Source organism: Electrophorus electricus, chromosome 3 (assembly GCF_041902795.1).
Source record: "Electrophorus electricus isolate QZ-2024a chromosome 3, ASM4190279v1, whole genome shotgun sequence".
NCBI lineage: Eukaryota > Metazoa > Chordata > Actinopteri > Gymnotiformes > Gymnotidae > Electrophorus > Electrophorus electricus.
Genome location: NC_137499.1, coordinates 39,093,426 through 39,108,133, shown reverse-complemented (window position 1 = coordinate 39,108,133; position 14,708 = coordinate 39,093,426). Strand labels below are relative to the sequence as shown.

The 14,708-nt window shown below is 55.9% G+C and overlaps 1 protein-coding gene across 4 annotated transcripts in view; it reads right to left on the bottom strand.

Moving 5' to 3' along the window:
• smg1 (SMG1 nonsense mediated mRNA decay associated PI3K related kinase) overlaps window positions 1-14,708 on the bottom strand; it is a 30,399-nt gene that overhangs the window by 3,080 nt on the left and 12,611 nt on the right. For all 4 annotated transcript variants that reach the window (XM_081711544.1, XM_081711545.1, XM_081711546.1 and 1 more), the window contains 35 exons: window positions 14,193-14,347; window positions 13,615-13,760; window positions 13,293-13,497; window positions 12,829-12,938; window positions 12,515-12,659; window positions 11,991-12,150; window positions 11,442-11,559; window positions 10,984-11,229; window positions 10,518-10,802; window positions 9,898-10,042; window positions 9,571-9,709; window positions 9,206-9,427; window positions 8,951-9,131; window positions 8,618-8,779; window positions 8,124-8,344; window positions 7,845-7,999; window positions 7,294-7,516; window positions 6,923-7,169; window positions 6,585-6,814; window positions 6,193-6,441; window positions 5,689-5,827; window positions 5,488-5,597; window positions 4,964-5,182; window positions 4,690-4,883; window positions 4,303-4,475; window positions 3,855-4,134; window positions 3,332-3,604; window positions 2,898-3,132; window positions 2,533-2,759; window positions 2,262-2,418; window positions 1,967-2,156; window positions 1,305-1,777; window positions 862-999; window positions 438-770; window positions 116-343 (listed from right to left, as the gene is read on the bottom strand). In XM_081711544.1, the coding sequence (XP_081567670.1) occupies window positions 116-343; window positions 438-770; window positions 862-999; window positions 1,305-1,777; window positions 1,967-2,156; window positions 2,262-2,418; window positions 2,533-2,759; window positions 2,898-3,132; window positions 3,332-3,604; window positions 3,855-4,134; window positions 4,303-4,475; window positions 4,690-4,883; window positions 4,964-5,182; window positions 5,488-5,597; window positions 5,689-5,827; window positions 6,193-6,441; window positions 6,585-6,814; window positions 6,923-7,169; window positions 7,294-7,516; window positions 7,845-7,999; window positions 8,124-8,344; window positions 8,618-8,779; window positions 8,951-9,131; window positions 9,206-9,427; window positions 9,571-9,709; window positions 9,898-10,042; window positions 10,518-10,802; window positions 10,984-11,229; window positions 11,442-11,559; window positions 11,991-12,150; window positions 12,515-12,659; window positions 12,829-12,938; window positions 13,293-13,497; window positions 13,615-13,760; window positions 14,193-14,347 (7,113 nt within the window). The remainder of the gene's footprint in view (window positions 1-115; window positions 344-437; window positions 771-861; window positions 1,000-1,304; window positions 1,778-1,966; window positions 2,157-2,261; window positions 2,419-2,532; window positions 2,760-2,897; window positions 3,133-3,331; window positions 3,605-3,854; window positions 4,135-4,302; window positions 4,476-4,689; window positions 4,884-4,963; window positions 5,183-5,487; window positions 5,598-5,688; window positions 5,828-6,192; window positions 6,442-6,584; window positions 6,815-6,922; window positions 7,170-7,293; window positions 7,517-7,844; window positions 8,000-8,123; window positions 8,345-8,617; window positions 8,780-8,950; window positions 9,132-9,205; window positions 9,428-9,570; window positions 9,710-9,897; window positions 10,043-10,517; window positions 10,803-10,983; window positions 11,230-11,441; window positions 11,560-11,990; window positions 12,151-12,514; window positions 12,660-12,828; window positions 12,939-13,292; window positions 13,498-13,614; window positions 13,761-14,192; window positions 14,348-14,708) is intronic.

Genomic DNA, 14,708 nt, shown 5'->3' with positions numbered 1-14,708 from the left:
ATGTCTGCAGTTCAAGATTTTTGAAACTCATTTAAAGCTTAAAACGGAAAAACACAAACAGATCCAACTGAACACACACGTTCTCTCTTCACCCGGTTAGTCACGCGCCACTCACCTTAGCCATGGCGCGGAGCAGGTGCTTGACGTCAGCCAGCTGGCGGTTGTGATTGGACAGGATGCCCTTGATGGTGTCCACCAGGAGCTGCAGGGTCTCCATCACGCTATCCAGCTGCTGCTCGCGGTCCTCCTGCAGGCTGTGCTGACTGGCCATCTCCTGAGACAGGTGCTTCTGAGCACAACCCAGCCACTCGGGGCCACCCACAGACAGCTCCATCGCTGGGTTCTGGGGAGACAGACACCAAATCACACCACCACCACACCAGCCACATACTTAGACCAGAGACAGAGACCGGGGGGGGGGGATGGGTCTGACGGACCAGCCTGTGAAGCAGCTGCAGCTCCAGTGGGGAGACGGAGGTGCTAAACTGGGCGGCGTAGGAGCAGGTGGCCTGGCAGCGCTTCACCAAGTCGAAGAGGGCGGAGTCCATGTTCAGAGCCTCGGTCGTGCGTGTGCGGAGCCCCTCGAAGTTCAGCACCGTGCTGCAGAGGAGCGTGACCTGGCTGGTGCGCTGGCTCTCCTTCGCCACCAGGGCGCGGCGCTCGGTGATGGTGCCCTCGAAGTCTTGCAGCACGGGCGCCAGCGCCGGGTTGGCGCCGCCTGCCCACTTGAGCCTCTGCTCTATGCTGCCCTCTAGTGACGCCAGCTTCTCCTGCAGGCCCACACAGCAGAGCAACAGGAAGACGTTAGCGGGTGAGCCGGGGAGCGCAAACAGAAGGGCGGGGCGGGGCGAGGCGTCGAACCTGAACGCCGGCGATGGCCGCTTCGTCCTGGCTCAGCTTGTAGAGCTTCTTCTTCATGTTGCTGAGGATCACGGAGCGGGGAGGAGGGCTGACGGTCATGGGCTGCGGCCGCGAGCCCAGGATGTCCTCATGTTGCCACTGGAACAGCAGATCAGGGTTACAGCGCTCACAGCTGATCCCACACTACCAAGAACCCACCAGGACGGAGTAGCATTTGCCAATGAGGAAACTTAACTAAACTTTAATTATTAAAACACAGCATGCCGCCGAAACAAATCTTTTTCCTTTGCTTTTTTTTTTTTTCCTTTGAACAGTTTGGTTAAACATCAATTTATTAATACATAATTACCAAATTCAATTACTAAACCAATCAGTATCAGGGTAGAGTCCTGTCTGTTCTTGTGCATTTCTTTTAAAAACACTTCTGCAGGCCTCTTTCTTACCTGGAACATGGCGATGTGCAGCTGGGCCCTCTGCAGGCTGACCTTGCAGGCATCTACGCTGACCTCTAGGCGGCGCACAAGGTCCAGCTTCTTCCAGGCCGTGTCGTAGGAGCTGGCCAGCACGGTGGCCCTGTTCAGCAGCAGCTGGGACAGGCGGCCTGCCTGGACTCCCTGCTCCACCGCCTTCTTGCACAGGTCGTCCAGCGAGACTTTGCCCTCGGCGCCGAAGTCCTTGGCCTCGACCTGGGCGACGAGGTCGGCTCCGAGGGCGCTGAGGGCGCTGCACAGGGCCAGGCCCAGGGCCTGCGTGGGCAGCCCCATCAGCATCTGCCTCACGAAGTCCGCCGTGAAGGCCTTGATCGGCCGCGTCATCTGGTCCTCGCTGACCACGGTCGAGCCGCGATACCCGGCCTTGGCTAGGGGGACGGGGCCGTTGGACGGCGGCGGGTCGTCGGCGGGAGCGGGACATGAGCCTGGGGAAGACAAACGGGGTCAGGCATACTGTCGCACGCATCCCTCACGCCAGGACCTTCAGTAACACGCCCTGGAGATCAGATGATCACGTGTTCCTCACGCTACTCCGTTTTCAACTCGTTCCCTTCCGACTGCCAAGGCAAACGGAGCTCAGCGAGGGTGTGGGAAGGCAGAGGGGGCAGACCTACCAGACAGCGTCTGCGCGAAGGAGGCGCACAGGCGGAAGAAGTCGCGGATGGTCTGGAGCCTCTTCAGGAAGAAGATCTCCTCCAGGACCTGCCGGGTCTGCACACGGTCGAAGAAGTGGACCTGCGTGGCCCGCGCCTCGCGGATAACGTCCACCTTCCTCCAGGCGGCTGGCACATCCATGGAGTTCAGCTGCGGGGGGGGGGGGGGGGGGGGGGGCGGACGTGCAGTTATCCAACATGAGCAAAGCTATCGTTCCTTTCCTTCCTCCTGCCCTGCTGTGCATGCAGGAATCACCTTCTCAACCAGCAGCCCGAATGCAGTCTCCAGCTGGGCGAACATCCCGTCAAATGCCACCAGCAGCATCTGGCCTGCACTCATTTTCGGAGTGTCCTGTACTGCGCCCTCCAGGGTCCGTGGCTGGATCAGCTCAGAGTACTGGACACGCAACACCCTGAAACGCGTGCGCACGCACACACACACACACACACACACACACCTCTCTAAACAAAAAGATGGGCTCTGGTGGACTGGCTTTCACAAGTGAAATGAACAACACAGCCGTTACCTGGTGACCTCCAAGTAGTGTGCGTCTGTGTCTTCGTCCAGCCCCATGGCTGCGTTCCGGAGGTGAGTCTGCAGGGCCTCGCCCAGCCCCTGCAGGGAAACCCCGTCGGCGCACTGCTCGATGAGGGAGTCCAACTCGGCTAGCATGGTCTCCAGAGTGCTCTCGCCTTTCAGCATGCAGCGCAGAGCCTCCGGGAAGATGATCTGACGAAAGTTGGTGTTGAGCTCCTGCAAAAGACGATGAGGGGTCTCTCGCTTTGTGCGCAGTGGTATTAGATTTCAGAAAGACACAATCTAAATAAATGTGATTAGGATCCAAATTAGGATCATCACAGATCATAATCCTGAAGCCGCCTGCCCCCTCACCTGCAGACAGGTGTAGACGCCGTTGGCCAGGTAGACGGCCTGCGAGGTGTGGGCGGGGCCCAACACGTCCAGGTCGCAGGACTGGAGCCGGCATTCCTTCAGCAGCTGCACCAGGCACGTGACGTTGCCGCTCATGCTGCACAGCTCCTCCAGGAACCAGGAGCCGTCGCGCGACGTCAGCTCCACCAGCTGCTCGCCCGCACTCGCCGCCGCGCCCTCCATCACCAGGTTCCGCCTAGAATGGCGCGGAAAATCCAGGTCAAAAACTCGGCCAGCAGGACATCAAGAGTCCAGACTGCCCTGACAGACTTTTTTTTTTTTTAAACTACCTGGGTCACAAACAGGTCATAAAATAATTTCATACACACTCGGAAAGAATGCGAGAGAAGGAAAAAGGTGCCCACACACACACACACACACACACACACACACACCTGGTCAGGGCGCAGAGTGCGGAGACGATGATCCCAGCCAGGCTGAAGGAGGCGAGTTCGACGTCCTCGTGCAGGAAGACCTTGATGCAGCGCTCGATCTCCTGTAGCTGCTCCTCGCACACGGGCACGCTGGCGCCCTCTGCCTTCAGCCGCTCCGCCTGCCGCAGGAGGCGCGTGTTGGTCTCGGCCACGTGGTGTTGCAGGGCCATCTCCACGCTGGACAGGAACTGCACGCTGGCGGCCGGCGGCTGGGGGGCGAACTGCATCTCGTAGCTGGACACGGTGCGGAAGAGCCTCATATCAACATACTGACCTAATCCAGACGCTCGCTGCAGAGGCTGATTATCTGATTGATTGACTGGCTCTCCTGCTGGACCATCCTCCAGAAATTGCTCTGGAGTCTGTTTACTGTTGTAAAAAGCTTTTAAACAAACAAACAAACAAACAAACAAACAAAAAACCCTGGAGGGTATTAGAATGTGTGTGGTTTGGGGGGTGGGGTGGGTGGCGCGAGCCCACTCACTGGTGATAGACGGCCTGGCATCGCTCGGCCGTCATGTCGCGCACCAGCTCCTCCATCCACTGCTTCCAGGCGTACGTGCGGTGTCGGTGGAGCACGGCGCGCGGGTACAGCAGAGCCACCGTGGCGTAGCTGTGCAGGTGCTCCAGGCAGCCGCGGAGCAGCGAGCGCCGCTGCTGTAGCAGACCGCTCACCTCCGCCTCCAGCGCCTCACACTGGCTGATCAGGTGTGACTGGCCCGCGTTCTGGAGGAAGGCCGTCGCCGGGACGTAGCTGGGCGGCCCTGCACACCCGGGGGGGGACCAAAAAATAAATAAATTCAGCACGTACACACATGATGCCTGTATGCAGGTGCCCTACCCATGATGGGTAAGACCTGAAATCAGATTTTACAGAGATCAAGTTAAATAATAATTTCTCACTTGGTGGACATGGCTAGAGACAATAATACCTAAATCTATGGGACTGCTGATCTCCTGTAGCAGGCTGGCAAGCTGGGTAGCCTCCAGGCTGGTGAAGGCAGCTTGGTATTGAGAGATCCACTGGTCCAGGTCAGACAGCTTGCTCTGGATGGCGTCCTGGACGGTCCTCTGCCTCGACTGCAGCTGGGTGTGCTCCGAGTACCTGGGGGAGGGAGATGAAGGGGGTGAATGCTAACTAAAAATAAGGAAGCCTTCAGGACAAATGTAAAACTTTGAGACAGTATTACGGAGAATGCGCGCGGGTGTGTGTGTAGTTTGCCTCTTTATAAAATGGGTCGTAATACAGATGAAAATCACTGCTTTATTGGCTTTTCTGATCACACCACAGTGGAGTTACTCCCAATGCCTGTGCCGACCTGTGCTCCAGCGTGTGGACGGGGTGGTCGGCCCGGCCTTCCGCACCCTCCAGGAACTCCATCTCCTCTGTCAGCTTGCCTTGCGCCTTCTCCACCTGGCTGAGCTGCTCCTGCAGAGTCAGGTACTCCTCCACAGCCAGCTCCAGCTGTGGCACAACCGCCAGCATCTCATCGCGGTTCTTAAACCAGTTCACCTGCGGGCACGACACGCGTGTAACGGACAGTTAGCGCAAGCCGACAGGCCCAGAGGAAACCCAGCAGAGCGCAGTCTCACCTTGATCTCGGCCACGCGGGAGGAGAAGAGGCTGCGCGTGATGTCCCGCTCCATCTCCCGCTTGCTCTGCTTGCTCTCCGCCTGCTGGCCACCCCCTCCGTACACGGCCCCGGCAAAGCCCACCTCGCCCCCGGCCGTCCAGTCCACCAGGGGGTCGTACACGAAGGCCTCCAGCAGGGTGAGCAGGGTCTCCCGGCCACGGCGCATCATCTGGACCACCTGCACAGAGACCCCGTGTTCACACAGCTGTTCTCCACACCGCGCCGTTCGACAGGGCGGTCACGAACAACTGAATTCTGTCATTATGGTGACAATGCACTGACTTCATAGCTAAATGGCCAGATTAGTCCTATACTCCTGTATCTAGTGAATACCTGTTCCAGAACCTTCTGGGATTCGTTGCCCAGAAGGTTCGCGCCACCTTGCGTGGTCAAGCAACCAACTGTATTATTATTATTATTTTTTAAAGTACTCATCATCCTGTTAATATCGCTGTATGACTTTTTCCAGAGCTGTTTTCTGACCTGTTCGCAGGACAGTCTGAAGATTCCCTCCACTCCTGTGACTCCTAAAGCTGTCTCGATGTTGTGTGTCATACGGAAGGGAACCTTCTCTGGAACCCTGAGGCTTTTCCCTGCAAATCCCAACACAATGCATCATATATCTGTCCAAACACCAACACGAGATACTGCAAGGCCTTCAAAAGGGGAACTACTCGGACCAACCTTTTTCGAAGCAGACATTGTAGTCTATGTGCACCACTTCGCCTGTCGTCATGTCGATCAGCACGTTGTCCAGGTGACGATCGCCTAATCCGATGATGTAGCCCACCATTGACATCACAGCTGTCGACCTCGCGTACGACTGTCCAAAAAGATTTAAAAATTAAAAAGGATATTTTAAAGTAGCCCAACTGAACCAGGGGACGGCACTGTTCCAACAGTTCCTCAGTGCTTCTCCTCCCACTACGGTCAAACATTTTGTGAAAAGACAGCAGTGCTGCTCTGTGCTAGTCAATTATTTTCATTTTGTAAGTTAAAACCCTGCAGATAACAGAAGAGGAAACTACTCTGACTATCGGATGTTTGCTCTCGATACACACAATCTACTGGTACCGTGTGCAACATCCGAGACCCCGCCAGACAGGCCAGATCAGTAGACGTGAGCTAAAAACGTGTAACACACGCCCACGTCACCCAAGGTGCTACTCGTGCGAGGCCTGTGCTTACCTGAGTGACCCTCCACCACTCGCTGGGTGTTGTGCACGAGCACCAAAGCTCCTTTGCCAGCAGGTTGGGGGGCGTGGCCTCCATCAGCTCACGCAGCACATCTCTCATGACGCTGAGCGGCCAGTCGCGGCGAGACACGTCCAGGCTGAGCCCCACCCCTTTCAGCGCCGGGCCAATCTTGCTGTAGTAGAGCTCGCTGGGGCGGGGCACCACAGGCAGGTTCTGGGGCTGCTGAAAGGAGTCCTGGGCCTGAAAAAGAGAAGTAGATCTATAAAGATAAGAGGCTGCGTCCCAGCACGCTGTCAGCCCGAGACAAATGTTGCGGAGGACGTGCCAAAACTTTCCAGCACATTCTACATTCAGCATTTTAGATCTCCAGGCGTGTCACAGACCTTCTGCGTCTGCAGCGCAGCCTCACGCTGCTGCCAACGCTTGTAGAGGCCAAACAGGGGCGTGGCACCATCCACCCACTGGATGAGGCCGGAGCGCGTGCCCAGTGGCGTCACGGAGTAGTGGCGCGCGTGGAAGCGCGGACTCTCCTGCTGGTTCACCTTGGTGAACATGGTGTTGACAATGGAGAGAAACTGCATGATTCTCTCGTCCAAGTGTAGGTCCTCCAAGCCTGGCGGGGTGGGGGGGGGTTGGGGTAGAGAGAAAGAGAGAGAGAATCCAATTACAGACGAACTAATGACCAGGGCGATTTCTGAAACCATCAGACATCTCTCCTCACCTTTGAACAGGTAAGGGTAGTTCCGGCCATCAGACCCAAGGAAATAGAGCTTTTTGGGCTTGGTCTTGGTGGGTAGGATGGTGATTGTGTTGCCCACGTTCTGGATGGTGATGGCATCGGTGACTGACACCTCCCCCGGGAGTGCCATCTCTGTGCTGCTCATGGAGGCCAGACGTGGGCTGATCTCGTCCAGCCGCAGGAGGTAGCTGGCACGCTTCTGCGCTCGCTGCTGCAGACTCAACATGATCTAGGATGGGACCGGGGGCATGAATACTGAATGAGGGCAGGTTCTGTGGGCAGTCTGAATATATCCACCAGTACTGTACTACACACACACACACACACACACACACACACACACGAGCCCCGACCTGTTTGAAAGGCACCCAGCTGCTGGCAGGGTTGGCCGGGTTGAGCGGACTCCTCAGCCTCTCCAGCGCGCTACGGATGGCCTCCCCATATGTCTCCTGGAACCAGGTCTCGTGTGGCGTTTCCGCAGCGGCGGCCGTGATTGTGCGCACGTGGTCCAGGGCGAACACCACCGGCCGCATGAGGGCGGAATGCTTCTCCCGCATGATGGCAACCTTCTCCTCCCTAGGACAGCACCACCCGGTGGCAGAGAGACGCAGTCAGACGAGAGGCCGCTCGGGAGCGGCCCAGCACGTAGGACAGCCGAGTGACAGCAGTCAGACCGTAGCCACGCCTGGAAGGCTTGATTTTCTACAGGCTGAAAAAGTCTGCGCAAAACTGTTGTGTGGAGTCAACAAACAAACAAACGTTTCTCGCTCAGTTGTAAAATGGCCCTGGATGGCCAAAAAAACCCCCCCGAAAGTGTTGTATAGTCGAGATGGAGTGACTACACGGGTGGAGGCTGCGGAGGTGTGTAGTACAGATGGAGTGACTACACGGGTGGAGGTCGTACTTGCGCAGTGTGTTGTTGTTCTGCACCCTTTTGACTTCGTCCTCGAGCTGTTGGATCCTGCGCAGGACGTGCATGTGCTGTTGCTGCAAGACCCCCAGCCAGAGCTCGTCCCACAGGAGAGTGACGCGCCGCAGCTCCCCCACCAGTACCTGCACCTGCGCGCACACACACACACACACACACACACCCCAGTATCATCAGACAGGCAGCAATCCCACCCTGCCCAACCCCCCCGCCTTCTGCCCCGTGCTCAGACGGCCAGCCGGCCACAGAACCCACCTGCAGCACCATGGTGGGGTTGCCGGAGGACAGCGTGTCCACGATCTTGCTGTAGCAGTCCTGCATCATGGCCTGATCCTCGCTGGAGCAGGGACCCAGTTCCTCTGCACGGCCACTCTCCTGGGAGGCAGGCGCGCTGCCTGGCTGGCTGCCAGTCCCACAGAGCGCCTCATCTTGCATGGTACCCAGCAGGGTGGGCAGAGCTGACGGCAGCTTGCTGCCTGCTCCACACACACAAACACACACACACGGACATCGCAGATGGAGAAAATATATTGCAGAAATGCTTTTCAAATGCTCAAAATGCCCACTTAAGGTGGTCAAGCCTATCCGCAGAACTCACACGGCGTCCTCAGAGACCCAGACCAGCTGAGCACAAGGATTGTGTGACAAATGAACCGAATCACCACATCAGAACAATCAGAGTCACCGAATCATCACCGTCAGCGTTGTCATGCTGAACAGCTTCTGTGAGGGGGACGGGTGTAGCGCACCTGCAGCCTGGGCTTCTCCCCCGAGGGAGATGGAGCCTACAATAGCAGGGTAGAGGATGAGGTGGGGCGAGTCCTGGGCCACACGGCACAGCAGGCTGCAGATACTCTGGCGGATGTATCCCTCCGGGTGGTTGAGCCTGGAGAACAGCTGGGGGATGATGCCTTAAGAGGCCACACACACACACACACACACACACACACACACACACACACACCTCACCATTTACGCTCTCTCAGGGACGGAGGCAAACGCTACCAGGGTGCGAACAGCACCCCCTTGAGGGCTTTGCAGCTAAAAACTTGATCAATGCGAGACGAGGGGGCAGAGCTCACCTCTCCAGGGGGCAGTGGGCGTGGCCGCCAGGCCGAGCTCCAGCCCCTCCCTCAGTTCGCCGGCATGCTTCACCAGCAGGCGCAGGAGGCGCAGCGTCGCCATGACGATCACGTCATCGCTGCTCTGCTTGCGGCCCTGGCTGTTAAGCAGCAGCTTGGGGTCGTCCTCGTTGACGGGCACCTGCGCGGCACACGCACATCAGTGACACTCGAGACACAGCGAGGCGTACCTCAGCGCTGCCGAACACTGCTGACCTGCCCAGCGTTGAGCTTGAGGAAGGTAAAGTAGGCCCTGCAGGAGACGCGGTAGAGGCTGAAGACGCGGTCCACCACCCGCCTCCACACCCTGATCAGCCCCTCCATCACGCCGTCCTCGGCCTCCGCCAGCCATGCACACGAGCCCAGCAGCTGCCTCCAGATCACGTCCACCATGTCGTCTTCCTCGTCCTCTTCGTTCTGCAAGGCCATGTCCTCGTCCTGGGGGGCAGGTGGTCACAAACACACACTGAACAGAAACTGGCCTATCCAACGTGTACTGACGTCTGTTTCATAGCCCACATTTTGTGCCAACAAGCTCCTCAGTGTTCTGGTTCCCTGGGCACCCGACCCCCAGCGCTCACCTGGATCCCAGCTGGGCGACACATGGCCTGGCCCAGAATGCTGAAGATGGTCTCCTTCTCCTCCTCACTGGTGCCAGATGGAAGCAACTCCTCGACCTCCTTCTTCTCCCCCAGGAGCAGAGGAACCCCTTCACCTTGACTGGAAGGTTCAAAAACATTAATGCTCCAAATCACATGTTACAATATATAACGGACTTCAACACACACACACACACACACACACACACACACACACACACACACACACACACACACACACACACACACACACACACACACACACACACACACACACACACACACACACACACACACACACACACACACCTGGCGTTGTCCACAACCTTCCGACCCCATCTATAGGTCCAGCTGGCTAGCGCAGCCCAGGCTTTGGCTACCTCAGGGGCCTGGCTAGCAGACAGCTGGTACAGCTGGCCCAGGACAAAGTCCGCCTCCCCAACACCTACACTTACTAGCAAAAAGAAAGAAATGGAAATTATAGACACACAGTGCTGGTCTGACGATGAAAACACTGCTGATCTGATTTACATTTACGGCATCTAGCTGACGCTTTTATCCAAAGTGACTTACAATTATGACATATGAGTACAACTTGAGCAATTGAGGGTTAAGGGTCTTGCTCAGGGGCCCAACAGTGGCAACTTGGTAGTGGTGGAGATTGAACCAGCAACCTTCCAATTACAAGTCAAGTACCTTAACCACTGAGCTACCACTGCCCCATGGAATTTCATAGGCTCAAGGAGACGGGATATGGCTATGCTCCGAAATCCATATCTGAATTCTCGTATGTAAACAGACTATGGATTGTACCAGTTAAACACACCAACATCAGCAAAGAAGTGCCAGTGCCAGGACATAAAACCATTACATGTCTGAAATAAAACATTCATGCCATGTGAAACACTCCAGTAATTCAGTGCCAATACCTGTGGTCTCTGTGGTGATGGGAGGCAGACCCTGCTCCTCCACCGGCAGCTCCAGCAGGCCGGCGACGTTCTTGCTGAGAGCGGAGAGGGCGGAGCCAGGGGCAGGGGCGGAGCCTGTGTTCTTCTTCACCGCCTGCTTCAGCTGCGGCGTGAGCTCTTTCCAGTCAGCGAGCAGCCACTTGCAGAGCGTGAGCACGGAGCGGGACGCGGCCCGCTCGCACTTCCCTGAGCGGCAGTACGCCAGCGCACACGAGCTCAGCGTCTCCATGGCGGCCATCGATTGCCCTGGTGACAGCGGGGAGGGGAATATCACAGAGCAGCACGCTTGTTTTAAAAGCACACGGGAGGTGCTTAAGAATGACCTGAGGAGTTCAGTGGGGTGTAAAAACACGCACGTCACGGGGTCCGTAGGACAGGGAGGGGAAGCCACGCCCCCCGCACAAACGGCCAGGCCGAGCAGACTCACCTGCAGCGAACAGAACTTTAGCCCTCTCCATCTTCAACTCTGGTCCCCATTCCTCGCCCACAGCGCCCTCTAGCGACAGCTGCCTGAAGCTGTGTGCCAGGTCAGAAGTCTCCAAGTCGTCGACTGTGGGTTTGCTGCACTGGGCCAGCAGTCGGGATGCCAGGGCGATGTTGCCCTGCTTACGGGCAAACTTGACCGCTGTCAGACATAGCTCCATCAAGTGGGAGTCCACAGTGCCTGAGGAACCTACACAAGCAACAGTTTATGAGCACAAGGCAGCTGTTGGCCAACATACTGCCCTTCCAGTACACCTCCCCAACAGGGCATCGAACCAAGAATGACAGGCATCCTGGTTACAGGTCCTGGTGTGAAGCTCGGCCCCGCTGAGCTACTGCATCTCTCCACGCAGGCGACCCCTGTTGGGGAGTATGTGCGTCTGTAGAACATCTGCCAGCTACCTCTGAGCTTGAAGAGCTCCCTCTGGAAGATGGTGTAGCGGAGAGCATGCAGCCAGGGCTGGACGTCCTGCTGTTTACAGGTGGTCAAAGCTTCACTGAAGAGAGGTATCAGGCAGTCCTAGACAGAGACAGACACAGAGAGGGGGTGATGTGTAAGAAATACCACAGAACATTAGGAACTCTAAGAGAGGGAGACAGAATGTATGGTGAGTTAGTTTGGTTTGAATGAATGTGTTACACACGTTTCTAAACTTCAGCTGGAACCTGAGAAGCTTAGAATCTTAAACAAGTCCACCTCTTTGGGTGGTCAAATGTTTTTTAATGCTCCCAACAGCGGTACTCAGGTTGCACCACAAGAGCAGAGTTCCGAATTGGGGCAGGATGTTTAAGAGAATGTCTGTCAATTTGTTTTGGCTTTATGTAAATGAGCAAAATCCTGCTGTTTGAACTGGTCTGCAAAGCTCCTAGGCACAGAGTGGCAGAGGAGGAGGAGCAGGAGGTGACAGGCGGAGCTTGGGCCCGCCGGCCAGTGTGTGGGTGCGGGCTGACCTCCGGGGGCTGCTGGCCGCAGACCGAGGTCTCCAGGGCGCTGGCACAGTAGAGCTGCAAGGTGTTGAGGGTGGGCAACGTGTCAGCCAGCGTCAGCGTGGACAGGCGCAGAGGGCCCAGGGCAATACGTCCTGTCTGCTTCAGGTACTTCATCAGAGTCCTGAGCCAGGGGTGGAGGGAAAAAGATCCGTGAATGTCACAGTCACGGACATACGCACGCAGTACAGGCTTTGCAGGGTTGAAGATGGCTAAATGCAGACTGGCTGAAGAAAAGGTGGTGAATTCCAGCCTTGGCAAGACTCTATGGCAGCATGATTTGGTAAAAAGAAGAAAACCATCCGACGGGCTCCAGTTCACCCCAACAAAAGGGCTGATTCCACAAGCAGGGCTCCGTTTTACGTGGATGCCAGGAGATTGGCGGACAGCCAGGAAACAAACAGCCATGCCCTGCTACGTAATGTGTTTCCCCTCAGTCCCACATTCAGTGGCGAAACTCCACAGAGCGACGGGCGGGGCACACGTACTCCGATGAAGGCTGGGCTTTCTGGTCCGGCTCGTGGCTGGCGGACATGATGGCTCCCACGGCCCCCCTCAGCAGCTGCACCTCAATGGCCTTCTGCAGTTCCGATGGATCAGGGCTCAGGACAGCAGGTAAGAGTCTCTTCAGGTCTACACAGACACACACGCACGCTATTATTAGTACTCGGCCAACATGAGTGGTTTTCAATGCCGATATTTGCATACCAGGGAGGCTGATACACAACATCTCAACGTAAACGTACATAGTAGTCGTAACGTAGTGATTGTAACTTAGGCGTACGTAGCGGCTATAACGTACCTAGCTTGTCCTTTGTGGTGGAGTTGCGGAGGCCGTAGTCTTCTCCAGGTAGAAGCTCCAGCTGAGCACGGCATTCGGGGAAATCGCCATCCTCAAACCTGCTCAGAGCCCTGTAGACCACACGCGCGCGCGCACACACACACACACACACACACACACACACACACACACACACACACACACACACACACACACACACACCCCAGAATTACATAATAGCATCTCTTAGGTACGACATTCAACAACCAAATGTTTCAACTAATCCAACACTGCTTCACGACAGAACCATTTTTATAAAAAGTGATTTTTGCCCATTGTATTTGCTGCAACCTTAAAGATTAACGCGTGATGTTTTGTAAATGAATCCTAGCTATGATCCTTTTAGGATTAAATTACACATTTAACCCCTTTACTAGGGCTTGGCCTGAAACTCTAGCTGTCAAACCAGTCCCAGCGCCGCTCACTTGATGTAGTTGAAGTCTGTCTTGAGGCTGAGGGCGGAGGAGGTGCTGCTGTTCTTTTTGAGGGTCTGCATACTGGCCTGCCACTCCTGCACGGAGGACCAGTCGCCCAGGGCCACATAGCAATCGCATGCCTTGTTGGCCAGGAAGTTGAGTACCTCCGGTGAACACTCACTTGACTTCAGCAGCACAGTCTTCCTGCCGTCTCCTAGACACAGTAATATGTGGAGATGGGGAGAGGAGATATTTAATGTTTGGGCGCGTGTGTTTGTGTGCGCACACGTGTGTGTGTGTGTGTGTGTGTGTTTTGTTCCTGAGGACACACCACTGCATGTGTGCTTGGGGCTGGTGCCGTTTCCTGGGCTGGGGTTGGTGAGCTTCAGTAAAGACCCATCAAAGCCTTTGATGGAGCAGTCCACCCCTGTGACAGCACACAACTGCTCCTGATACTCCAGCGCAGCCTTCTCAAACCTGTGACCACACACACCCACACCCACACACACAGCTGGGCAAAGAGCAGTGTGCCACGTCTCCTCCCACATCTAAGCTGTGAACCACTGGATTATTCCCGGCGGCCCGGCGCTCCCACACACCTTACAGAGGGCTTCGTAATTAGCTCATGTTTGAGCAGAGCGCGTTGGGTTCCGGGAAACCTTAAAGCTGGAGTATCTCAGTCCACCAGCACCGCAGAGATCGGTGTGGTCTACCCTCACTCAACACATGAACTTTAAATATCAGTACCTTCTTCATCTGATGGACCAGGTGCACCAACTGAGCAATAAAAGCACTGGAGAACTCTTCATTAGTGAGCTGAGGACGGCTCCCAGCACACCTGCCGCCACAGGCCAGAAGAGACAACCCCGTATGGCTCAAAGGTGGTGAAAGCAGCACTGCTTAACTCACCGGCCCTCTGCCTGGAGTCCCACGGAGCCCACCCAGGCCAGACTCTTGCCCATATTAGCCAGGCTCCAGGCAGCCAGGCCCTGGATGGCCTCGGGACAGCGCAGCTCACACAGAGCCTCCACCAGCATGGTGACAGGGACCTCCAGCTCAGGACCCTGCAGGAGCAGCACAACCGGCATTAAACCAGCAACGCCACAAGCATAATGCATTCAGCTCTCCTGATTTCAGAAGAGCATTTTTAGAAATTTGGCGGGAGTGGAGTCCAGGTCTAGTCTGGCCCTGCTGAGAGTCTGCATTAGTGCATGGGTACTGAGATGAACACTTTACTTCTCGCTTTCGAATCTAGAAACCAAGTCTTGATTAACCTTCAACAGAATGCATTCGCCTGGTCTTTTGTTCCACCAAAACCCCCAAACTTCTGTTTCTGGGTTTAGGCGTTTAAAAACGACTGCAAGATTTTAATGAACTTTTTTATTAGCTAAAAATTTCTCTCAAAATGTTATCCGTGAAGTAGTC